The sequence below is a fragment of the Molothrus aeneus genome, chromosome 3 (assembly GCF_037042795.1).
Source record: "Molothrus aeneus isolate 106 chromosome 3, BPBGC_Maene_1.0, whole genome shotgun sequence".
In the NCBI taxonomy this organism is placed as follows: Eukaryota; Metazoa; Chordata; class Aves; order Passeriformes; family Icteridae; genus Molothrus; species Molothrus aeneus.
The window spans coordinates 113,061,117-113,087,108 of NC_089648.1; the positions used below are offsets into that span (position 1 = coordinate 113,061,117).

The following is a 25,992-nucleotide window of genomic DNA, read 5'->3' on the forward strand; positions in this document are numbered from 1 at the left end:
CACCTCAATTTCACTTTGGTTTTTTGGTACTGAGACTTTCCTGCAGTGCAGGAGCTGCTCTTTCCCTGCTCAGCATCTCTGCTCCTTGTCCTGTGCCCTCCCAGCCCTGCTTCCTCTGCCCTTGGCAGTGCCAGGGGAGCTGGCCCTGGCGATGTTGTGCTGCTGGGGCTCTGTGCTGCCCCTTTTGTGTGTTTGGACACTCCCAGGGGCAGCTCCAGGTTTTAGGGGATGGATTTGGGGTCTTTTGGCTCGAGGGCAGCTCGAGGTCTGGAGCAGGGTTTGAGGATCATGGCGTGGTTTGGGTGGGAAGGGAGCGCAAATCCCACCCAGTTCCCCCCTGCCATGGGCAGGGCACCTTCCCTGTGCCAGGCTGAGGTGATAAATTCCTGCCCAAAGGAGCAGAAACACCCCTGGGTGTCCTCTCCTGCAGCCAGGGATCCCTGCTGGCACCAGAGTGGGACAGTGGGACAATGGGACAAATGGGACAAATAATGGGACAAATGGGACAAATGTCACCTGTGCTGCCCCTCAGCCCTCGTGTCCTGTCCTTTCACTGGGTGTTTTGGGTGAAATCATCACTTTCACATCATAATTGACCTTTCCTCTCTCTCTCTCTCCACCTTTTCCCCTCGTCTCTAGGAAGAAGAACAAAAGCAGGCAGTAAGTTGACTTCACCTTGTAGGTGATCTGACTTTTTTTTCTCCCCCTTTCCTGCATGAAATCCATTTTCTGTTAATTGGCTTGTATGCAAATGAGCCCTGGGAATGAAGCGGGGGCATTTTCTGCCTGGGGTGTGGAGCAGAGCCTCCCTGAGCTCCCAGCAGAGATGGTTTGTGTGTGTCTGTGTGTGTGTGTGTGTCGCAGTTATCCCCTCTCCCTTTCCAGGGAATTTGATTGCCCCGGGCTGGGCTGCTGAGGCTTTTGTGGAATCATGTATAAAAACAGGGATTCTGATTGCTGGGAGGGTTCCACGAGCTGAGAGAGCTTTCCTGCCTCTTCAGGAATCCTTTAATTTGCCTCCCTGCCACATACAAGCCCACGCAGGAAAACCAATTAATGACTTAATATTCCGGGCATGGCTCCATCCCCTCCGGCCCCTGGAGGAGGTGAGGGAAGGAGCGGGAGGCAGGAACGCCCGGGCTTTGTTCCATTCCCATTTTCGGGATCCACTCCAGAGGGAGCCCTTCTGCTGTCTGCTGCTCTCGGGAGCAGCCAGATGTTTACAGCAGAGGGTTTGCAGCATTTCTGAGCAATCCTTTACACCCAAAAGCTTTGATGAGCGTTAATCCGTGTGCTGTTTCTCACAGGCATAACTGCGTGTTGGAAATACTGGCAATTCTGGGGGCTCCTTTGTGTGGGGAAATAGGCATTTGGGGGCAGCATCTGTTGCTGGGAACACTTCAGTTTTAGGTGTGCTGGAAGTGGCCGTGGTGGCTCCTGGGTGGGTTTGTGCTGCTGTGGCCAGGCTGGGATGGGGCTGAATGGGCACCTTGCACTGAGCCCAGCTCATCCTTAGGGAATCCTGGAATATTTGGGTGGGAAGGGACACGAAACCTCAGCCAGTGCCACCCCTGCCATGGCAGGGACACCTCCACTGTCCCAGGCTGCTCTAAACCCTGTCCAAGCTGGCCTTGGGCACTGCCAGGGATCCAGGGGCAGCCCCAGCTGCTCTGGGAATTCCATCCCAGCCCCTGCCCACCCTGCCAGGGAAGGATTTGTCCTGTGTCCCACCCAAAGCCCTCCCTGGGTGTGGTATTTTCTGGGGTCCTGTCATTGGAAGGAAAGAAGGAATCTGACTCTATGTTCTTAGAAGGTTAATTTATCATGATGATATGATATGATATGATATGATATGATATGATATGATATGATATGATATGATAGATATGATATGATATTATATTATAATTTTATATACTTTATATATATTTTATATAGAATATAATAGAATTATAATATATATTTTATATATACTATATATGATATATTATAATATATAATATATTAGATATTAGATATACAGTATATAATATATATAATATATATTATACTATATAACACTATATATATTATATATACTATATATATAATATAATGCTATATAATATATATTTTATATATAATATATATGATATGATATGATATATTTTTATATATACTATATATTAGATATTAGATATTAGATATACAGTATATTATATATTATATAACATATTATATATTATATATTATACATTATATATTATATATAATGCTATAAAATACTATATAATATACTATATAATACTATATAATATAATACTATATAATATATATTTTATATATACTATATTTTATATTATGTTACATTACATTACATTACATTATAGAATGCTATACTAAAACTATACTGAAGAATAGAGAAAGGATACTTACAGAGGGCAACAAAGAATGATCATTAAGAACTCGTGACCCTCTCCAGAGTCTGACACAGCCTGACCCTGGTTGGTCTCTAAGTCAAAACAATTCACATTAAATTAATGAACAATCACCTGTTGGACAAGCAATGTCCAAACCACATTCCAGAGCAGCAACACCCAGGAGAAGCAAATGAGATAAGAATTGTTTTCCTTTTTCTCTGAGGCTTCCCAGGAGAGAAATCCTGGGCAAGGGATTTTTCAGAGAATGTGGTGGTGACACCTGGGTTTCCTGGGGCTCCTGGCAGGAGGGATTGGGGTTGTTGAAGGATCCTTCCTGGGAGTGATCTCTGCAGGGCAGGGCAGGGCTTTGTGTTAGCCCCGTGCTCCTCTGGATTGTGGATGTAGGAAAAGGGTAAATGTGAGATCAGGGAGCAAGCTGAGCAGTTTGAAATCCCTTTTCCCCTGGGGCACTGTGTCAGGAGGAGGGTAAAGAGCCAAAACTGAAATAACATCAGCGACATTCCATGCAGGCCCAGCCCTCTGGAGCCAGGAATGCAGGAGCCAAAGTTGGTTTGAAGCCCAAGAAAAGCAGATTTTGGGCAACAAAAGGACAGAATTCTGGTCTGCAGGAATTGAAATTTGACATCCTTCCTTTGCATGGCCTGGAGTGGCCTGAGCTGCTTCCCCCTGGCTGTGAAGGTGCAGCCTGGGAAGGTTGGGAATCCCAGGACAGGCTGGAAATCCCAGAACAGGCAGGAAAATCCCAGGACAGGCTGAGAAATCCCAGGACAGGCTGAGAAATCCCAGGACAGGCTGGGATATCCCAGGAAAGGCTGAGAATCCCAGGAAAGGCTGGAAAATCCCCCCTGGCTGTGAAGGTGCAGCCTGGGAAGGTTGGGAATCCCAGGACAGGCTGGGATATCCCAGGAAAGGCTGGGCAATCCCAGGACAGGCTGAGAAATCCCAGGACAGGCTGGGATATCCCAGGAAAGGCTGGGCAATCCCAGGACAGGCTGGAAATCCCAGGATAGGCTGAGAAATCCCAGGAAAGGCTGGGAAATCCCAGGACAGGCTGAGAAATCCCAGGACAGGCTCAGAATCTCAGGAAAGGCTGGAAAATCCCAGGACAAGGTGAGAAATCCCAGGACAGGCTGGGAAATCCCAGGAAAAGCTGTGAAGGTGCAGCCTGGGAAGGTTGGGAATCTCAGGACAGGCTGGAAATCCCAGGAAAGGCTGGAAAGGTTGGGAATCCCAGGACAGGCTGGGGAATCCCAGGAAAAGCCGGGAATCCCCCCTGGCTGTGAAGGTGCAGCCTGGGAAGGTTGGGAATCACCTCCAGGCCCCCCTGTTCCACCTGGGGCTGGAGTTGTGGCTGCTGGGAGTTCAGAGTTCCTGTGCTGACACACTCTGACCCTGCTGTGGAGGCGTGTGTTTGATATTGATTTGAATTTTAACATTTTTAATTTGGGGTTTTTTGTGTTATAGGGAAATAGAGGGGTTTTCTTATAGTTTTATAAGGAGGTTTTAGTTTTAAGATTAAGGTTTTGGGGTTTTTTTGGGATTTAATTTTTTATTGATTTTACTATTTTAATTTTTTTTATATGTTTGTGGGGTTTTTTTAATTTGAGGGATGACTGAAGTATTGAAAGAGTTAATGTTTTGTTTGGGGTTTCTAGATGGTTATTTGGTGTTTGAAGTGGGAATTGTGGTTGGGGTTGGGTTAGGATTGGTTGTATGGCTGGTTTTTCGATTTTGTTGTATTTAATTTTAATTGTAGACTTATGATTTATTTGGTGTTTGAGGTGGGAGTTGTGGTGGGAATTAAGTTAGGATTGGTTGTATGGCTGGTTTTGGGGTTTTGTTGTATTTAATTTTAGTTGTAGGGTTATGTTTTATTTGGTGTTTATGGTGGGAAATGTGTTAGGATTGGTTGTAGTGTTGGTTTTGGGTTTTGTTTTATTTAATTTTAATTGTAGGGTTATGATTTATTTGGTGTGTGTGGTGGGAATTGTGGTTGTGTTAGGATTGGTTGTAGGGTTGGCTTTGTGGGTTTGTTGTATTTATATTTACTTGTAGGGTTATGTTTTATTTGGTGTTTGTGGTTGGGGTTGTGTTAGGATTGGTTTAGGGTTGGTTTTGGGGTTTTGTTGTATTTAATTTTAGTTGTAGGGTTATGTTTTATTTTGTGTTTGTGTGGGAATTGTGGTTGTGTTAGGACTGGTTGTATGGTTGGTTTTGGGGTTCTTTTGTATTTAATTTTAGCTGAAGGGTTATGTTTTATTTGGTGTTTGTGGTGGGAACTGTGGTTGGGGTGGTGTTAGGATTGGTTGTAGGGTTCGTTTTGGGTTTTGTTTTATTTAATTTTAATTATAGTGTTATGATTTATTTGGTGTTTGAGGTGGGAATTGTGGTGGGAATTGTGTTAGGATTGGTTGTAGGGCTGGTTTTGGGGTTTTGTATTTAATTTTAGCTGTAGGGTTATGCTTATTTGGTGTTTGTGGTTGGGGTTGTGTTAGGATTGGTTTAGGGTTGGTTTTGGGGTTTTGTTTTATTTAATTTTAGTTGTAGGGTAATGTTTTATTTTGTGTTTGTGTGGGAATTGTGGTTGTGTTAGGACTGGTTGTAGGGTTGGTTTTGGGGTTTTGCTGTATTTCATTTTAGTTGTAGGATTATGCTTATTTGTTGTTTGTGTGGGAATTGTGGTTGTGTTAGGATTGGTTGTATGGCTGATTTTTGGGTTGTTTTGTATTTAATTTCAGCTGAAGGGTTATGTTTTATTTAGTGTTTGTGGTGGGAATTGTGGTTGGGGCTGTGTTAGGATTGGCTGTAGGGTTGGTTTGGGGTTTGTTTTATTTAATTTAGTTGTAGGCTTATGTTTTATTTGGTGTTTGTGGTGGGAATTGTGGTTGTGTTAGGATTGGTTGTAGGTCGGTTTTAGGCTGTTTGTATTTCATTTCAGCTGTAGGGTTGTTTTGTGGGGGTTGCAGGGTTGGGTTTGGGTTTTTTGTATGATTTTGTGTGGTGGCTGTGCAAGGGGGAGAGGATTTGGTGCCGCATGGTCAGAGCTGAAATCCCATCAGGGCTTGGGCAGGTTCTGCTCTGTCCTGGGCCCCTGGAGGGAGAGATCAGTGTGATGTCACAGCCCTGGAGTGATGTCACAGCCCTGCAGTGATGTCACAGCCCTGGAGTGATGTCATGGCCCTGGAGAGATGTCACAGTCCTGGAGTGATGTCACAGCCCTGGTGTGAGGTCACAGCCATGCAGTGATGTCATAGCACTGCAGTGATGTCACAGCCCTGCAGTGATGTCATAGCACTGGAGTGATGTCACAGCCCTGGAGTGATGTCACAGCCCTGGTGTGATGTCACAGCCCTGGAGTGATGTCACAGCCCTGGTGTGATGTCACAGTCCTGGTGTGATGTCACAGTCCTGGAGTGATGTCATAGCCCTGGAGTGATGTCACAGCCCTGGAGTGATGTCATAGCCCTGGAGTGATGTCATAGCCCTGGAGTGATGTCACAGCCCTGGAGTGATGTCACAGCCCTGGAGTGATGTCATGGCCCTGGAGTGATGTCACAGTCCTGGAGTGATGTCATAGCACTGGAGTGATGTCACAGCCCTGGTATGATGTCACAGTCCTGGTGTGATGTCATAGCCCTGGTGTGAGGTCACAGCCATGCAGTGATGTCATAGCACTGGTGTGATGTCACAGCCCTGGAGTGATGTCATGGCCCTGGAGTGATGTCACAGTCCTGGAGTGATGTCACAGCCCTGGAGTGATGTCATAGCCCTGCAGTGATGTCATAGCTCTGGAGTGATGTCATATTGCTGGTGTGATGTCACAGCCCTGGAGTGATGTCACAGCCCTGGAGTGATGTCACAGCCCTGGTGTGATGTCACAGCCCTGGAGTGATGTCATAGCCCTGGAGTGATGTCATAGCACTGGAGGAACTGAGCTCCGTGTGATGTCACAGCCCTGGAGTGATGTCATAGCTCTGGAGTGAGCTGGGGTGGGTTAGTCCTGCTCTGGGTTAAGATGGGATGGGTTAGTCCTGCCCTGGAGCAGCAGGGAGCCCTTGGATAGATTTAGTCCTGTTCTGGATTAAGATGGGATGGGTTAGTCCTGCTCTGGGTTAAGCTGGGATGGGTTAGTCCTGCCCTGGAGCAGCAGGGAGCCCTTGGATAGATTTAATCCTGCTCTGGATTAAGATGGGATGGGTTTAATCCTGCCCTGGAGCAGCAGAGGGCCCTGGTTTAGATTTAATCCTGCTCTGGAGCAGCAGAGGGCCCTGGTTTAGATTTAATCCAGCCCTGGAGCAGCAGGGAGCCCTGGGATAGATTTAGTCCTGTTCTGGATTGAGATGGGATGGGTTTAATCCTGCTCTGGAGCAGAAGAAAGCCTTGGGATGGATTTAATCCTGCACAGAGCTGAGCCCAGCTCTGCCAGGGGGCACAGAGCAGAGCAGGAATGTCCCAGAGCAGAGCAGGAATGTCCAAGGAACAGCAGGAATGTCCCAGAGCAGCAGGAATGTCCCAGAGCAGCAGGAATGTCCCAGAGCAGAGCAGGAATGTCCCAGAACAGAGCAGGGATGTCCCAGAGCAGCAGGAATGTCCCAGAGCAGCAGGAATGTCCCAGAACAGCAGGAATGTCCCAGAGCAGCAGGAATGTCCCAGGACAGAGCAGGAATGTCCCAGAGCAGAGCGGGAATGTCCCAGAGCAGCAGGAATGTCCCAGAGCAGAGCAGGAATGTCCCAGAACAGCAGGAATGTCCCAGGAACAGCAGGAATGTCCCAGAACAGCAGGAATGTCCCAGAGCAGAGCAGGAATGTCCCAGAACAGCAGGAATGTCCCAGGACAGCAGGAATGTCCCAGGACAGCAGGAATGTCCCAGAACAGCAGGAATGTCCCAGGAACAGCAGGAATGTCCCAGAACAGCAGGAATGTCCCAGAGCAGCAGGAATGTCCCAGAGCAGAGCAGGAATGTCCCAGAGCAGAGCGGGAATGTCCCAGAGCAGCAGGAATGTCCCAGAACAGCAGGAATGTCCCAGAGCAGCAGGAATGTCCCAGAGCAGCAGGAATGTCCCAGGACAGAGCAGGAATGTCCCAGAGCAGCAGGAATGTCCCAGAGCAGAGCAGGAATGTCCCAGAGCAGCAGGAATGTCCCAAAGGCTGAGGGGCAGTGTCCCTGCAGAGTCTCTGAGCATGCAGCTCCATGAATCCACTGCTCAGGTTTATCTTGTAGGAATCAGCAAATCCCTGACTGGTTTGTGCTGGGAGGGCCCTCAGAGCCCACCCAGTGCCCCCCTGCCATGGCAGGGTCACCTTCACTGTCCCAGGGGCTCCCAGCCCCATCCAGCCTGGCCTGGGATATTTTATCCATAATCCCATTAAAAGATCTCACTTTTGAGGTGAGAGTGGAATTTTCATTGCAGAGCCTCTCCCAGTCTGTGCCACCCTTTGTCCCCTGCTCCCGAGGGTCCCTGGTGTGTGTTGCTGGCCTTTCTCAGTTCTCTTCCACGTTGCCACAGATGTTTTGGTGCCTCATTTGGGGACACATGAGCCTGTGGCAGTTTTGTTTGTTTCTATCGTGGGGAGATCCCTGCCATGGCTGCAGAGATGTTCCAGGGTTTGCATTGGTTTTGGCAGGGCCTGCCTGTCCCTGCTGTTTATTTCATCCCTGGGAAAGGTGATGCTGCTGCTGAGTTTGGCAGGGCCCAGGGCAGAATTCCAGAATATTCTCCTCTGACGTCTTTTCTTTGGGCACGGGCTGGAAGTGGTTAAAGGAGTGTCCCTGTGGGTCCAGGATGTGAAATATTTATTGCTTCCCTGCTGGATTTCACAGCCCTGCAGGCTCTGGTGGAGCAGTGCTGCCTTCAAGTGCTCCAAGGGCTGCAGGAAGCGTGGGCAGCACACTCGGTGTGACCCAGCACTCCATCCCTCCTTCTCTCCATCATCCATCCATCATCCATCCATCCATCATCCATCCATCATCCATCCATCATCCATCCATCATCCATCCATCATCCATCCATCCATCATCCATCCATCCATCATCCATCCATCCATCCATCATCCATCCATCCATCCATCATCCATCCATCCATCATCCATCCATCCATCATCCATCCATCCATCCATCCATCATCCATCCATCCATCATCCATCCATCCATCCATCCATCATCCATCCATCCATCCATCCATCCATCCATCCATCCATCCATCCATCATCCATCCATCCATCCATCTATCCATCCATCCATCCATCCATCATCCATCATCCATCCATCATCCATCCATCCATCCATCATCCATCCATCATCCATCTATCCATCCATCCATCCATCATCCATCCATCATCCATCCATCCATCCATCCATCCATCCATCCATCCATCCATCATCCATCCATCCATCCATCCATCCATCCATCCATCCATCCATCCATCCATCCATCATCCATCCATCATCCCTCCATCCATCATCCATCCATCCATCCATCCATCCATCATCCATCCATCCATCATCCATCCATCCATCCATCCATCCATCCATCATCCATCCATCCATCATCCATCCATCCATCCATCCATCCATCCATCCATCCATCCATCCATCATCCATCCATCCATCATCCATCCATCATCCATCTATCCATCCATCCATCCATCCATCCATCCATCCATCCATCCATCATCCATCCATCCATCCATCCATCCATCCATCATCCATCCATCCATCCATCATCCATCCATCCATCCATCATCCATCCATCATCCATCTATCCATCCATCCATCCATCATCCATCCATCATCCATCCATCCATCCATCCATCCATCCATCCATCCATCCATCCATCATCCATCCATCCATCCATCCATCCATCCATCCATCCATCCATCCATCATCCATCCATCCATCCATCCATCCATCCATCCATCCATCATCCATCCATCCATCATCCATCCATCCATCCATCCATCCATCCATCCATCATCCATCCATCCATCATCCATCCATCCATCCATCCATCCATCCATCCATCCATCCATCCATCCATCATCCATCCATCCATCCATCCATCCATCCATCCATCCATCCATCCATCCATCCCTGACCCTGCTGGCCTGGAGCACCCACACACACCTGGGTGCTGCCATGGGCAGCGCCCAGCAGCAGCTGTTCCATTCCACAATTCCATTTGAACCACCAGAGCCCAGAGCTGAGCATTCCCGTGCTGCTCCCTGTGGAATTGTGGCTGTTCAGGCACAGGGAGAGCCGAGGTTTCTTTACCTGCTCAGGAATGTCCACCAAGGTAGGGCTGAAATTCAGGCTGGAGGCTTTGCTGGTGTCTTGGCTGTGACCCAGAGAAGGGATTGTTCATAGAGGCACAGGATGGTTTGGGTGGGAAGGACTAAGAGCCTGAATGAGGGATGTGGGACTCCAGGCAGCTCTTCAAAATGCAGTTTAATGTGTACAAAATGCAGTTTATTGTGTACAAAATGCAGTTTAATGTGTACAAAATGCAGTTTAATACATCCAAGAGTTACAGCAGTCCAGGGCTGTGGGTGACAGAGCTGTGCCTACAGCTGTCAGCTCCAGTTCCAGGCAGGCCTGGAGACCCTGAGTTTTGGTTACACTGCATTCTACACTTTTCTTTTGGTTACAATGCATTCTATACTTTACTTTCCTGAGCATCTTCACACAGTAGAACCAATCTGCACCTTAACTATTACCTATAGCCTCTCATAACTGCTGTAATTACCATATTCATGTCACTATTCTCCAATCACTAACAGTCAGTACATTACAGTTTAAGCTAGAAGTTGTTTCTCAGTTTTCTTGCAGTGGAAAATTCTGAGACCTTTTATTTACTTGTTTGCCTGTGCTCTCTTCCTGCTTGGTAAAAGCATCTTCTTGTCTGGGGTGGGTTTATCCTTTGCTCTAAGCCATAAAACCCCTTCTAACTCACACACCCTTTGCCTCCTTGGTTATCCAGCCAGACTGGCTCAGCAATTCTTTTCTTCTATATCAAAACTTGCTTCCATCTCTATTCCTTGTTGAGATTCTACATTCACAAATCTTTCTGCCAAGCACCCATATCTGTGAGACTTTCTTGTCAAACTTTCATCCTTCCCAACAAGGACCTTGAATCCCATCCAGTGCCATGGCAGGGACACCTCCCCCTGTCCCAGGGTGCCCCCAGCCCTGTCCAGCCTGGCCTTGGGCACTGCCAGGGATGGGGAGTCCACAAAATCTTGAATTTTCATGGACTTCAGAAGAAGTTCACAAAATTCCTTCCATGCACAGTGCTGGAAAATGCAGCAGAAGCCAGCTCCACCCCAGGGGGCTCCTTGCAGGAGAAGATCCCTGGAGCTGGGGCTGAGCAGTGCTCCTAAACCCACTGATCCAATTGCAGATAATGAACGTGACCGTGTTTCTCTGGGTGCATCTGCAGTGCTTTCCCTGGGATCATCACCCAGCCTGGAAGGGCAGCCAGAGCCACGTGAGGGACATCTGGATCCACTGCTGCTTTATGTGGCACCTGGCCCTGATTAATAGCAATGAGGAAATGGCAGTTTGGGATTTCTTGACCTCACATGAAATTCATTTCTCTGGGCAAAGGTTGCTAACAGCTGGCAGCAATTTGGGGCTGGGCTCATCATCTGTTGCACAGATTTTATTGCTCTGGTTTGGCCCTTTCCTCTGTTGGGAACCATCCCTTTTTCCACCTCCTCTCTTTATAGGGGTTGTCTTTTTCAAAGGCAGCCCTGGAACATCTTGTTAAGGCATGTTCTGTGCAGCTCCAGGCTTTAGGTATGGCCTGACACAACCAAGCTGGGCATAAATCACTCTTTTTGCTCTTTACTGTGCCGTAGACTTTTGTCTTTTTGAAGTGGCTGCTTTCACCAGAGGCGCTCTTGGCCCCTCTCCAGTTTGTTCTCCACCTCCCCAGCCCACAAAGGCATTTCTGCACTGGGAACTGGGGCAGAGGGGAGAGCTGCAGGGGGACCAAGCCCCATGGCATGGGGGGCTGGAGCCCTGGGGGATGCTCAGCTGGAGCAGAGCAGGCTCTGGGAGCCCCCCCAGAGGATGGAGAGGGACTGGGGACTGGGCAAGGAGTGATGGGTGCAGCCTGAAAGAGGGGAAATATGGATTAGATACTGGAATTGTGCCCTGGCAGGGTGGGCAGGCCTGGCACAGCTGGGGCCCACCCTGGATCCCTGGCAGTGCCCAAGGCCAGGCTGGACATTGGGACTTAAAAAAGTGTAAATTCCTCTCATCAAAAACATTCTCAGAATCCCAGACTGGTTTGGGTTGGGAGGGAGCTTCAATCCCACCCAGGGACACCCCTGCCATGGCAGGGACACCTCCCACTGCCCCAGGTGCTCCAGCCCAGTGTCCAGCCTGGCCTTGGCACTGCCAGGGATCCAGGGGCAGTGGAGGTGTCCCTGCCATGGCAGGGCTGGCACTGGGGGGCTCTGAGCTCCCTTCCCACCCAACCCAGTTGGGATCCTGGCATCCCAAGGTGCTGCTGCCTGCCATGGCTCCGGGCTGGGCTTCTGATTCTCAGCACACAAATCCTGGGGGGTGCAGATCTGGGGGTGAAAGGGAAAAACTGAGCTCTGGGCAGAGCCTGGAGCCCCTGGCAGGGCCTGAAGGGGCTCCAGGAGAGCTGCAGAGGGACTGGGGACAAGGCCTGCAGGGACAGGAGCCAGGGAATGGCTCCCAGTGCCAGAGGGCAGGGCTGGATGGGATCTTGGGAATTGGGAATTGTGCCCTGGCAGGGTGGGCAGGCCCTGGCACAGGGTGCCCAGCCTGGATCCCTGGCAGTGCCCAAGGCCAGGCTGGACACTGGCACACCCTGGGACAGTGGGAGGTGTCCCTGCCATGGCAGGGCTGGGATGGGCTGGCTTTGAGGTGGAAGAATTCCATGAATTAATTCCATGAAGGAATTCCATGGAGGAATTGTCCCCAGTTATCGTCCAGTTCTCCTCTGAAGCCACCCTGGTGTGGCAGAGCCAGGAGGTCTCTGTGCCCCTGGCAGGGACAGTGGCTGAGGGTGTTTGGGGTCTCCTCTCTGACCAAGGATCCCCTTGACAAATGGGACCAATTGTGGCTCTGCTGCAAGAGCAAAACCTTTTAACTGTGGGGGTTTTTTTAAGATGTTTTTGTAGTTAGAGCTGATTTGAAGCAGGCTGGAATAAAGATAAAGAAACCCAGCCAACCCAGGGGATTTGGGATGTGTGCTGCTGTTTGGCATCACAGAAATATCCTGGATTCAGGGCTTGGGGATGCTGGGGTTGGATTTTGCTGGCTCAGATGGTGTCAGGCAGGGCAGGGATCCCTTCCCTTGCACAGGAAGGGGAAGCCTGGCCCTGGCATCCATTCATCTCCACAAGAGCCCTGCCCCAGAGCTGCCCCTGGGGAGATCAGCTCCAGCCTCAGCCTCTGTGATGCTCCCAGCCTGGAACCCCTGGGGGTGTTTGCTTATTTATTTATCAAAGTGAAACGGGAGCTGTTGTAACCAGCAAAATCCTTGTGTAACCCAAATAGGGGTCACAGAGAAGGGCTGGTGCTGTGATTTACTGCTGTGATTTACTGCTGTGAATACAAACCCTGCCTCCAGCCTCACCAGCCTGGGGCAGGTGTGCTCAAACCCACAAAGAATTAAAGCAGCAGAAAAACTGAAAGTGTTGGTGTTTAAACTGAAGTGTTGGTGTTTAAACTGAAGTGTTGGTGTTCAAACTGAAGTTTTGGTGTTTTAACTGAAGTGTTAGTGTTTTAACTGAAGTGTTAGTGTTTTAACTGAAGTGTTGGAGCTTTAACTGAAGTTTTGGTGTTTAAACTGAAGTGTTGGTGTTCTGACTGAAGTGTTGGTGTTTAAACTGAAGTGTTGGTGTTTAAACTGAAGTGTTGGTGTTTAAACTGAAGTGTTGGTGTTCAAACTGAAGTTTTGGTGTTTTAACTGAAGTGTTAGTGTTTTAACTGAAGTGTTAGTGTTTTAACTGAAGTGTTGGAGCTTTAACTGAAGTTTTGGTGTTTAAACTGAAGTGTTGGTGTTTAAACTGAAGTGTTGGAGCTTTAACTGAAGTTTTGGTGTTTTAACTGAAGTGTTGGTGTTCTGACTGAAGTGTTGGTGTTCAAACTGAAGTTTTGGTGTTTTAACTGAAGTTTTGGAGCTTTAACTGAAGTGTTAGTGTTTTAACTGAAGTGTTGGTGTTTTAACTGAAGTGTTGGTGTTCTGACTGAAGTGTTGGTGTTCTGACTGAAGTGTTGGTGCTTTAACTGAAATTTTGGAGTTTTGAAGTGTTGGTGTTCAAACTGAAGTTTTGGAGCTTTAACTGAAGTGTTAGTGTTTTAACTGAAGTGTTGGTGTTTAAACTGAAGTTTTGGTGCTTTAACTGAAGTGTTGGTGCTTTGACTGAAGTTTTGGTGTTTAAACTGAAGTTTTGGTACTTTAATTGAAGTTTTGGTGCTTTAACTGAAGTGTTGGTGCTTTAACTGAAGTTTTGGTGTTTAAACTGAAGTTTTGGAGCTTTAACTGAAGTTTTGGAGCTTTAACTGAAGTGTTGGTGCTTTAACTGAAGTTTCTGTGCTTTAACTGAAGTGTTGGTGTTTAAACTGAAGTTTTGGAGCTTTAACTGAAGTTTTGGAGCTTTAACTGAAGTTTTGGTGTTTTAACTGAAGTGTTGGTGTTCTGACTGAAGTGTTGGTGTTCTGACTGAAGTGTTGGTGCTTTAACTGAAATTTTGGAGTTTTGAAGTGTTGGTGTTCAAACTGAAGTGTTGGTGCTTTAACTGAAGTTTCTGTGCTTTAACTGAAGTGTTGGTGTTTAAACTGAAGTTTTGGTACTTTAATTGAAGTTTCTGTGCTTTAACTGAAGTGTTGGTGCTTTGACTGATGCAGTTCAGGGGAACTGCCCAAGGCCAGGTTCATGGGATGTGGGACATGGGGTGTGGGATGTCAGACATGGGATTTGGGATATGGGGTGTGGGAATGTGGGATTTGGAGCATGGGATTTGGGATGTGGGATGTGGGATTTGGGAGTGGGGCGAGGGGTGTGGTATATGGGGTGTGGGATTTGGGGTGTGGGATTTGGGATGTGGGATTTGGGAGTCAGACCTGGGACATGGGGTGTGGTATATGGGGTGTGGGATTTGGGGTGTGGGACGTGGGGTGTGGGAGTTGAGACATGGGATGTGGGATGTGGGATGTGGGATTTGAGACATGGGGTGTGGGATTTGGGATGTGGGGTGTGCGATGTGGGATTTGGCAGTGGGACTTGGGACATGGGGTGTGGTATATGGGGTGTGGTATATGGGGTGTGGTATATGCGGTATGGGATTTGGGGTTTGGGGTGTGGGATGTGGGGTGTGGGATGTGTGCCTGTAGCCCTCAGGCAGCACAAGTGTGCTCCTCAGGCACTGACTGGAGATCTGGGTGTGGGATGGGGGATTTGGGATGTGGGATTTGGGATTTGAGACATGGGGTGTGGGACGTGGGATTTGGGATATGGAACATGGGGTGTGGGACGTGGGACATGGGGTGTGGGGTTTGGGACATGGGGTGTGGAATGTGGGGTGTGGGATTTGGGATGTGGTATATGGGATTTGGGATGTGTGGGTGTGGGATTTAGGATGTGGGGTGTGGTATTTGGGATGTGGTATATGGGATTTAGGATGTGGGGTGTGGGACATGGGATTTGGGGTGTGGGGTGCGGGACTCTGGATTTGGGGTGTGGGATTTGGGATGTGGGGTGTGGGATTTGGGATGTGTGGGTGTGGGATTTAGGATGTGGGGTGTGGGATTTGGGATGTGGGGTGTGGGATTTGGGATGTGGTATATGGGATTTAGGATGTGGGGTGTGGGACATGGGATTTGGGATGGGGGATTTGGGGTGTGGGGTGCGGGACGCTGGATTTGGGGTGTGGGATTCGGGATGTGGGGTGCGGGACGCTGGATTTGGGGTGTGTGGGTGTGTGGTGCAGCAGCACTCCAGTGAGCAGCCGTTGATGCCCAGGGGTTTTCCGCGGCAGAGCAGCCCCAGAGGGGCAGAAGAGCCCCCGGAGCAGCCTGGGCTCGGTGGCAGGGCCGGGACGGAGCCCCCCCGATCCCTGCCCTGCCCGGGGCGGGCTCAGGACAGCCCCGAGGGGCCGGGAGGGGCTCCGGGTGTTCCGAAGGAGCTGCGAGCCCGTCCCGGGATCAAAGGGCTCCGCTGGGACACTGGAGCTGCCTCTGCACACACGGGGCACCACAGGAACGGGGCAGCAGCTCTGCCACCCCCAGCCCTGCCAGCTGCTGCTGCTGCTGCCCACCCTGGGATCCTGCCCGCTCCTAAACCCTGGGGTCCTGCAGGTTCCTGTCAGCTCCTAAACCCTGGGATCCTGCTGGTTCCTGTCAGCTCTGTGAATCCTGGGGCTCCTGGAACCCCTCAGGGTCCTGTCAGCTCCTAAACCCTGGGATCCTGCTGGTTCCTGTCAGCTCTGTGAATCCTGGGGCTCCTGGAACCCCTCAGGATCCTGTCAGCTCCTAAACCCTGGGATCCTGTCAGCTCCTAAACCCTGGGATCCTGCTGGTTCCTGTCAGCTCCTAAACCCTGGGATCCTGCTTCCTCAGGGTCCTGGGGCTCCTGGACCTCCTCAGGGTCCTCTGAAAATCCTGAAACACCTCAGATTCCTCTGTAAATCCTGGGGCTCCTGGAAATCCTCAGGGTCCTGCCAGCTCCTAAATCCTGGGCTCCTGCAGCTCCTCAGGGTCCTCTTTAAATCCTGGAGCTCCTCAGGTTCTCAGCTCTGTAAATCCTGGGGCTCCTGGACCTCCTCAGGAGGTTCCTCTGTAAATCCTGGAATTCCTCAGGTTCCTCTGTAAATCCTGGAATTCCCCAGGTTCCTCTGTAAATCCTGGGGCTCCTGGAACTCCTCAGGAGGTTCCTCTGTAAATCCTGGAATTCCTCAGGTTCCTCTGTAAATCCTGGGGCTCCTCAGGTCCCTCTGGAAATCCTGGAGCTCCTCAGGTTCCTCTGTAAATCCTGAGGCTCATGGAGCTCTTCAGGTTTCTGTCAGCTGCTAAATCCTGGGATCCTGCTTCCTCAGGTTCCTCTGTAAATCCTGGAGCTCCTCAGCTTCCTCTGAGCTCTGTAAATCCTGAAACTGCTCAGGTCCCTCTGTAAATCCTGGGGATCCTGCAGATTCGTGTCAGCTCTGTAAATCCTGAGGATCCTGGAAATCATCAGGTTTCTCTGTGAATCCTGGGGCTCCTGGAACTCCTAAGGTTCCTCTGTAAATCCTGGAATTCCTCAGGTTCCTCTGTGAATCCTGGGGATCCTGGAACTCCTCAGGGTCCTGTCAGCTCTGTAAATCCTGGGGTCCTGCTTCCTCAGGTTTCTCTGTAAATCCTGGAACTCCTCAGGTTCCTCTGTAAATCCTGGGGCTCCTCAGGTCCCTCTGTAAATCCTGGAACTCCTCAGGTTCCTCTGTAAATCCTGGGGCTCCTCAGGTCCCTCTGGAAATCCTGGAACTCCTCAGGTTCCTCTGTAAATCCTGAGGCTCATGGAGCTCTTCAGGTTTCTGTCAGCTGCTAAATCCTGGGATCCTGCTTCCTCAGGTTCCTCTGAGCTCTGTAAATCCTGGGATCCTGCAGCTCCTCAGGAGGTTCCTCTGTAAATCCTGGGGCTCCTCAGGTTCTCAGCTCTGTAAATCCTGGGGTCCTGCTTCCTCAGGTTCCTCTGTAAATCCTGGAGCTCATGGAGCTCTTCGGGTTTCTGTCAGCTGCTAAATCCTGGGCTCCTGGGGCTCCCCAGGTCCCTCTGTAAATCCTGGGGCTCCTGGAACTCCTAAAGTTCCTGTCAGCTCTGTAAATCCTGGGATCCTGCAGGTTCCTGTCAGCTCTGTAAATCCTGGGGCTCCTGGAACCCCTCAGGGCTCTCTGTAAATCCTGGGCTCCTGCAGCTCCTCAGGTTCCTCTGTAAATCCTGGAATTCCTCAGGTTCCTCTGTAAATCCTGAGGCTCCTGGAACTCCTCAGGGTCCTGTCAGCTCTGTAAATCCTGGGGTCCTGCTTCCTCAGGTTTCTCTGTGAATCCTGGGGCTCCTGGAGCTCCTCAGGTCCTGACAGCTCCTAAATCCTGGGCTCCTGCAGCTCCCCAGGTTCCTGAGCTCTGTAAATCCTGGGCTCCTGCAGCTCCCCAGGTTCCTGAGCTCTGTAAATCCTGGGCTCCTGCAGCTCCCCAGGTTCCTGAGCTCTGTAAATCCTGGGCTCCTGCAGCTCCCCAGGTTCCTGAGCTCTGTAAATCCTGGGTTCCTGCTTCCCCAGCTCCCTCCCAGCCCTGGAGGATCTCCCAGCCCTTCCTGGAGGTTTGCTCTGTTGCTCTGCAGTGTGGAGCTGCATTCCCAGTGCCCAGGGGAGGGAGCTGGCATTTGTCCTGCCCTCACCAGGGCTGCTGAGCCCCAGGAGCTCCTTCTGCAAGGAACAGGAGAGTGGGAATGGTGTGGGAGCCCAGGGTCACCCCCGGTGCTGGGGACCAGGGCGGGTTCCCCTGCACCCTGGCACTGCTGGAGGGTCAATGTCACCCTCCCTGCCTCTTCCTTTTGGACACCTGCAGGAATTTCTGCATGGAAAGGGGGCTCAGGCCTTGGCAGGGGCTGCCCAGGGAGGTTTGGGGTGCCCATCCCTGCAGGTGGCACCTGGATGTGGCACTGAGTGCCCTGGGCTGGGGACAGGGTGGGCATTGGGCACAGTTGGGACTGGATGGGCTGGGAGGGCTTTTCCAGCCTCAGGGACTCTGGGATTCCTCCAGGAATGGAATTCTGCCTGCCTGGGGTGTGTCAGAGCTCTGAGCATCACTGGGAGCGCTGAGAGCGGGGAGGAGGAGGAGGAGGAGGAGGAGGAGGAAGGTACCGTGACTGAGCATCACTGAGTGATGCTGAGCAGGGAGGAGGAGGAGCAGCAGCAGGAGGAGGAGGAGGGTGAGCTGGAACCATGATGAGGCAGCTCTGTGCCTCTGCCCTGTCATCCCTGACGTGTCCCTGCTCCCTGTGTGGGGAGGCAAAGCCCAGCATGATTCCCCAGCATGATTCCCCAGGATCTGGGGAGGCTTTTGCAGCTCCTCTGCATCTCGTGCTGCTGATGCTGCTGCTGACAAGCCAGGAGTGCCAAAAATAGGATGAGAAATGGTTCAGTTTTGTAGGAAAAGCAGGAAATGCTGGCAGGCCCCAGCTGCTGCTCACCTGTGGGGTTGTGTGAGCTGGGCAGGAGAGCCCAGGGCGCTGTGAGCCCCCATCTCTGCCTGAAACACAGATTTGTCCACCCCAATGCCACCCATCCTTCCCAGCCCCCTAAATTCACACTCATTACCCTTCCTGCAGGGGCTGCACAAAGTGGAGTTTGGTTTGACACCAGCAGTGAGAGATGCTCTCCTTCAGCTGTGCTCTGCCCTGCTCATCAAACCCCTCATTCCCCATTGAATCCCCTCCAACCGCTTTATTCAGAGAAAAATCTGTGGGTACAGGAACCCAACAGAAACCCCTCATTCCCCATTGAATCCCTTCCAACCGCTTTATTCAGAGAAAAATCTGTGGGTACAGGAACCCAACAGAAACCCCTCATTCCCCATTGAATCCCCTCCAACCGCTTTATTCAGAGAAAAATCTGTGGGTACAGGAACCCAACAGAAACCCCTCATTCCCCATTGAATCCCTTCCAACCACTGGACTCAGAGAAAAATCTGTGGGTACAGGAACCCAACAGAAACCCCTCATTCCCCATTGAATCCCCTCCAACCGCTTTATTCAGAGAAAAATCTGTGGGTACAGGAACCCAGCTGTGCAGGGGTTTTATCATTCCATGTTTGGGGTTATTGAGAGCCAACCCCACATTCTGTGCTGCTGCCAGGGCTGCATTCCTCACTCCAGGCCTGCCCAGGGAGGGATCCATCCTGCTGGGATCTGTTCTCATGGACAAGGTGGGGTTTTCCCAGGATTTCTCTCCTGTCCCTGTGCCCTTGTTCCTCACAGACAATCCAGGATTTTCCCAGGATTTCTCTCCTGTCCCTGTGCCCTGATCCCTCATGGACACTGTGGGATTTTCCTCAGGATTTCTCCCATCCCAGCAGCTCCTGTCCCTGTGCCTTCATCCCTCATGGACAATGTGGGATTTTCCCAGGATTTCTCTCCTGTTCCTGTGCCCTGATCCCTCATACAAAACTCCCATAATATAATACTAATACTAATAATATCCCATTTACTAATACTAATCCAGGGCTTTCCCAGGATTTCTCTTCTGTCCCTGTGCCCTGATCCCTCATGGATAATGTGGGATTTTCCCAGGATTTCTCCCATCCCAGCAGCTCCTGCCCCTGTGCCCCTGGTCCTTCACACAAAACCCCCATTAAATAATGATAATCATCATCATCATCATCATCATCATCATCAATCATCATCATCATCATCCAGGGTTTTCCCAGGATTTCTCTCCTGTCCCTGTGCCCTGTTCCCTCATACAAAACTCCCATAATAATAATAATAACAATAATATTAATAATAATAATAATAATATCCCATTTACTAATACTAATACTAATCCAGGGTTTTCCCAGGATTTCTCCCATCCCAGCAGCTCCTCTTCCTGCACCCTCATCCCTCATGGATAAAGCAGGATTTCCCCGGATTTCTTTCCTGCCCTTGTGCCCTTGTTCCTCATGGACAATGTGGGATTTTCCCAGGATTTCTCTCCTGTCCCTGACTGCAGGTGGCACTTCCTGACCCCCTGGCACCAGATCCCTGTTCCCAAGGGGCAAACCCTGCATTATCCCTGATTCCTGGCAATGGCATTATCCATGATTCCTGGCGCTGCATTATCCATGATCCCTGGCCCTGCATTATCCATCATTCCTGGCCCTGCATTATCCCTGATCCCTGGTCCTGCATTATCCATGATCCCTGGTCCTGCATTATCCATGATTCCTGGCATTATCCCTGATCCCTGGCCCTGCATTATCCCTGATTCCTGGCATTATCCATGATTCCTGGCCATGCATTATCCCTGATCCCTGGTCCTGCATTATCCATCATTCCTGGCATTATCCCTGATTCCTGGCCCTGCATTATCCATGATTCTTGGCCCTGCATTATCCCTGATTCCTGACCATGGCATTATCCATGATCCCTGGCCATGCATTATCCCTGATTCCTGGCAATGGCATTATCCATGATCCCTGGTCCTGCATTATCCATGATTCCTGGCATTATCCATGATCCCTGGCCTGGCATTATCCCTGATTCCTGGCAATGGCATTATCCATGATCCCTGGCATTATCCATGACCCCTGGCATTATCCATGATCCCTGGCCATGGCATTATCCATGATCCCTGCATTATCCATGATCCCTGACCATGGCATTATCCATGATCCCTGGCCATGGCATTATCCATGATCCCTGTCCTTGGCATTATCCATGATCCCTGCATTATCCATGATCCCTGGCCATGGCATTATCCCTGATTCCTGGCAATGGCATTATCCATGATCCCTGCATTATCCATGATTCCTGACCATGGCATTATCCATGATCCCTGGCCATGGCATTATCCCTGATTCCTGCCCCTGGCACTGCTCTGGCCTCACCTGGGGCTGCAGCCACACCTGCCTTGGCATTGCTCCCCTCCAGCCCAGCTTCCCCAGTCCCCAGAGTCCTGGAGGACTGCAGCAAACACTGGGAAAGCGTTCCAGGAAATGATGGAAGCCAGGAGGAATTTAAATATTTCCCCGGTTTTTCTGTCCTCGCCCACATTCTGCCTGCACTGGCTCCCTCCTGTCCCCTTTCCCAACCAGCTCAGACCTCGAGCCGTAGCTCCCAAGGTCCTGGAGCTGCTCTCCCTGCCCTGTGGATCCAGGCAGCCTTTGCTCCCCCTGCAGCAGCAGCTGAAGCCACATTAATCATTAATTAATGATTAATCCTTAATCATTGTTTCCATCACCACCCCACAGCACTCTCCCCCAGGATGACTCCACTCCTCCTTCCCTCCACACACGTCACAGGAGCCTCGGGGGCTCAGCTTGCAGCCAGAATTACTCTTCCCTCCCTCCCTCCCTCCTTGCCTGCCTCCCCCAGCTGCCACCAGAGCATCCCAAACGTGCCCCAGCCCCTCCTGGCAAGGACTGGGCTCTCTGCTCCTCATCCTCAGCTGCTTTTGAACATTCCCAGCCCCTCTGCACATCCCAAATGTGCCCCAGCCCCTCCTGGCAAGGACTGGGCTCTCTGCTCCTCATCCTCAGCTGCTTTTGAACATTCCCAGCCCCTCTGCACATCCCAAACGTGCCCCAGCCCCTCCTGGCAAGGACTGGGCTCTCTGCTCCTCACCCTGAACTGGTTCTGAACATCCCCAGCCCCTCCTGGCAAGGACCAGGCTCTCGGCTCCTCACCCTGAGCTGGTTCTGAACATCCCCAGTCCTTCCTTGCAAGGAGTGGCCTTGCTTCTCCTTATCCTCAGCTGGTTCTGAGCATCCCCAGCCCCTCCTGGCAAGGGCTGAGTTTGCTTCTCCTCACCCTGAGCTGCCTCTGAGCATCCCAAACGTGCCCCAGCCCCTCTGAACATCCCAAAGGTGCAGCCCCTCCTGGCAAGGACTGGGCTCCGGTTTTGGGGGGTTTTCCTTTTGCTGCTCCTCACCCTGAGCTGGTTCTGAGCATCCCCAGCCTCTCCTGGCAAGGACTGGGCTCACTGCTCCTCTCCCTGAGCTGCCTCTGAGCATCCCAAACACCCCCAGCCCCTCCTGGAAGGGCTGGGTTTGAGTTCAGGGTGCTCCTCACCCTGAGCTGGTTCTGAGCATCCCCGGTCCCTCCTGGAGGGGCTGGGTTTGAGTTCAGGGTGCTCCTCACGCTGAGCTGGTTCTGAGCATCCCCGGTCCCTCCTGGAGGGGCTGGGTTTGAGCTCAGGGTGCTCCCCACGCTGAGCTGGCCCTGCACAGCTCCTCAGGTGATGCCCTGCAGGTGCCCCAGGTCCCTGGGGCTCTGAACGGCCCTGGAGGGGTCCCAGCAGGGCTGGAGTGGCACTCAGTGCCCTGTGGGGTCAGGCACAGGCGCGTTTGGGGATTTGGGAGCGGATGGCTGGGAGGGTTTTCCCTGCCCCAGTTACTCCTCCTGTCCTGCCTTTTTCTGGGTGGTTTCCTGCAGCTGTGGGGCTCAGGGAGCTCGGAGTGTGCAGTAATTGGGTTTCACTGTGCACAGCCTCTCCTCTCCTGAGAGGAACAGTGATGTGCAGCTCTGTCAGCTCCCTTTCCATGAGTCAGGTGGTTTTTCCCTCAAAGCAGCCTTTTCTCAGTGTCTGGAACATTTCCATTCCTCAGCAAGACAACTGCTCCGCTGCCACTGCCTTTTCTGCACTCCTCCTCTCCTGTGCAGGAATTGGAAATGTCTAAATGTAGAAAATGAGGGTTTGTGGAAAAACCTCCCCAGGGCCAACTCACCTGCTTGAGTCAGGCCTTGAATCCAGAACAATTCCATTCTGTGCTCACCATTGGAGCCAGAAGAGTCCCTGGTGCTGCTGTGAGAACAGCAAAGATCCATCAGGGGCACCTGAATCCCCACGTCTGCCCCCAGGTGTTGGAGAGCGCCTTGGCACCAGCCCAGCATGGCCAGGCCTGGCCTCTGCTGGGCCTGGTTTAACTCAGCTGGGCCTGGTTTAACTCAGCTGGGTCTGGTTTAACTCAGCTGGGCTTGGTTTAACTCAGCTGGGTCTGGTTTAACTCAGCTGGGCTTGGTTTAACTCAGCTGGGCTTGGATTAACTCAGCTGGGTCTGGTTTAACTCACTGGGCTTGGATTAACTCAGTTGGGCTTGGTTTAACTCAGCTGGGTCTGGTTTAACTCAGCTGGGCCTGGTTTAACTCAGCTGGGTCTGGTTTAACTCGGCTGGGCTTGGATTAATTCAGCTGGGTCTGGTTTAACTCAGCTGGGTCTGGTTTAACTCACTGGGCTTGGATTAACTCAGCTGGGCTTGGATTAACTCAGCTGGGTCTGGTTTAACTCAGCTGGGTCTGGTTTAACTCACTGGGCTTGGATTAACTCAGCTGGGTCTGGATTAACTCAGCTGGGTCTGGATTAACTCAGCTGGGTTTGGTTTAACTCAGCTGGGTCTGGTTTAACTCAGCTGGGTCTGGATTAACTCAGTTGGGCTTGGATTAACTCAGCTGGGCTTGGATTAACTCGGCTGGGTCTGGTTTGACTCAGCTGGGTCTGGATTAACTCAGCTGGGTCTGGTTTAACTCACTGGGCTTGGTTTAACTCAGCTGGGCTTGGTTTAACTCAGCTGGGTCTGGTTTAACTCACTGGGCTTGGTTTAACTCAGCTGGGCTTGGATTAACTCAGCTGGGTCTGGTTTAACTCACTGGGCTTGGTTTTACCTCTCCTGGCCCATCTCTGCCCTGCATTTCCATCCTGCTCACCTACAGCAACCAAGTCAGCTCCTCCCAACCTTTGGGCTGAGAAAGGGGGGGGTCCCCGGGTCATTCCAAAGCTTTAATTAGTTTTATTTATTATTATTATTATTATTATTATTATTATTATTATTATTATTATTATTATTATTATTATTATTATTATTATTATATAAGCTAAAAATAAAACCAAAATTTAAAAATTTATTATTAATTACATAATGATGTAATTATATAATTATATAATTATAATATGTAATGTAATATAGAATTATAATTATATAATAATATATTATATGTTATTATACTTTTACTATTATAATTATCATTATTATTATTTATAACAATAAATTGGCGATTGGGGTTTGGGGATTTTTGGGGATTTGCAGGATTGAGGATTTTTTGGGGATTTTTGTGGGTTTGGGGATTTGGGGATTTTTGGGGATTTGCAGGACTGGGGGTTTTGGGGGATTTTTGGGGGGTTTGGGGATTTTGGGGGGTTTGGGGATTTTTGGGGATTTGCAGGACTGGGGGTTTGGGGATTTTGGGGGATTTTTGGGGATTTGCAGGACTGGGGTTTTGGGGGATTTTGGGGGGTTTAGGGATTTTTGGGGATTTGCAGGATTGGGGGTTTGGGGATTTGGGGATTTTTGGGGATTTGCAGGATTGGGGGTTTGGGGATTTTGGGGATTTTTGGGGATTTGCAGGACTGGGGATTTGGGGATTTGGGGATTTTTGTGGGTTTGGGGATTTGGGGATTTTTGGGGATTTGCAGGACTGGGGATTTGGGGATTTGGGGATTTTTGTGGGTTTGGGGATTTGGGGGTTTGGGGATTTGGGGATTTTTGGGGATTTGCAGGACTGGGGATTTGGGGAATTTGGGGATTTTTGTGGGTTTGGGGATTTGGGGATTTTTGTGGGTTTGGGGATTTGGGGATTTGGGGATTTTTGGGGATTTGCAGGACTGGGGATTTGGGGGATTTTGGTGGGTTTAGGGCTGTGTTCCTGGCAGTGCCCTGCTGGCTGAGCTGGGCTCACACCCCATTCCCAGCTGCTGAGAGCTCCCCACGCCAGCCCAGCCTCCGGAGCGGGGAGCGAGGCTCTGCTCTGCCTCTGTGCTCGTGACTCATCCCAACCTTTATGTCATCAGGAAGTGTCATTAGAGCCAGGTTATTTTTGTGCTCCTAATCACAATGTGAACTGGATGGATCCCTGAGGAATTCCTCCCGGATCCTCCAGCCCGGGGTTCTCCTTCCGAGCCCGTTTTCTCCTGGATTTTACGGGGATGCAGAGCCACGGGTCTCAGCGTAGAGCTGAGCTCACAAACCCTTCAGGGACAGCCCCAGACGCCCCTGGGGTGCCTGGCAGGCCCCTCCCGGTGGCTCCTGTTCTGAGAGGTGATTCCTGGCACATTTCAGGGTCACAACTGATATTTCCAGACTCTCCATCCCGCCCCAGGGCTGCTGTCCCTGGCCGTGGCTGTCCCAGCCCCTGCCTGGCATCGCTTTCTCCAGATTTTTGCTGTTTTCCCCAAAAACGCTGGGGGAAGAGCAGCCCTTGGGCACAGCCAGCATGGCTGCAGGGCCCTCTGCTCTCACAGGGATGGAGGGACAGGAGCCAGGGAATGGCTCCCAGTGCCACAGGGCAGGGCTGGATGGGATCTTGGGAATGGGGAATTGTGCCCTGGCAGGGTGGGCAGGCCCTGGCACAGGGTGCCCAGCCTGGATCCCTGGCAGTGCCCAAGGCCAGGCTGGACACTGGCACACCCTGGCACACTGGGAGGTGTCCCTGCCATGGAAGGGGTGGCACTGTCTGGGCTTTGAAATCCCTCCCAACCCCAACCATGCCCTGATTCCATGAATTTGATATTTTCTGGGCTAGGAGATGCTTTCTCTCCCCAGCCATGGGGACACTCCTCGCTCTGCTGCTCTCCAGCTGGCAGGGAGCTCCCAGGCTGGTTTTTTGGTTTTTGTTTTTTGGGGGTTTTTTTTGGTTTTTTTGGTTTTTTGTTTTTGGTTTTTTTTTTTGTAAGAACAGCGAAATCAGACCCTGCCTGTGTCCCCTCGAGTTCAGGGAAATCCCAGGACAGAGAAATCTGCTGCCCGGGCTGGGTGCTCCCACAATGAGAGACTCCCACAATCAGAGACTCCCAAAATCAGAGGC

At 50.9% G+C, this 25,992-nt stretch overlaps 1 protein-coding gene across 7 annotated transcripts in view; it reads left to right on the forward strand.

Annotated features, from left to right (window-relative positions):
- The window catches only part of DTNB (dystrobrevin beta), a 169,567-nt gene that overhangs the window by 101,903 nt on the left and 41,672 nt on the right, over nucleotides 1–25,992 (forward strand). For all 7 annotated transcript variants that reach the window (XM_066547681.1, XM_066547680.1, XM_066547679.1 and 4 more), the window contains one exon: nucleotides 640–660. In XM_066547681.1, the coding sequence (XP_066403778.1) occupies nucleotides 640–660 (21 nt within the window). The remainder of the gene's footprint in view (nucleotides 1–639; nucleotides 661–25,992) is intronic.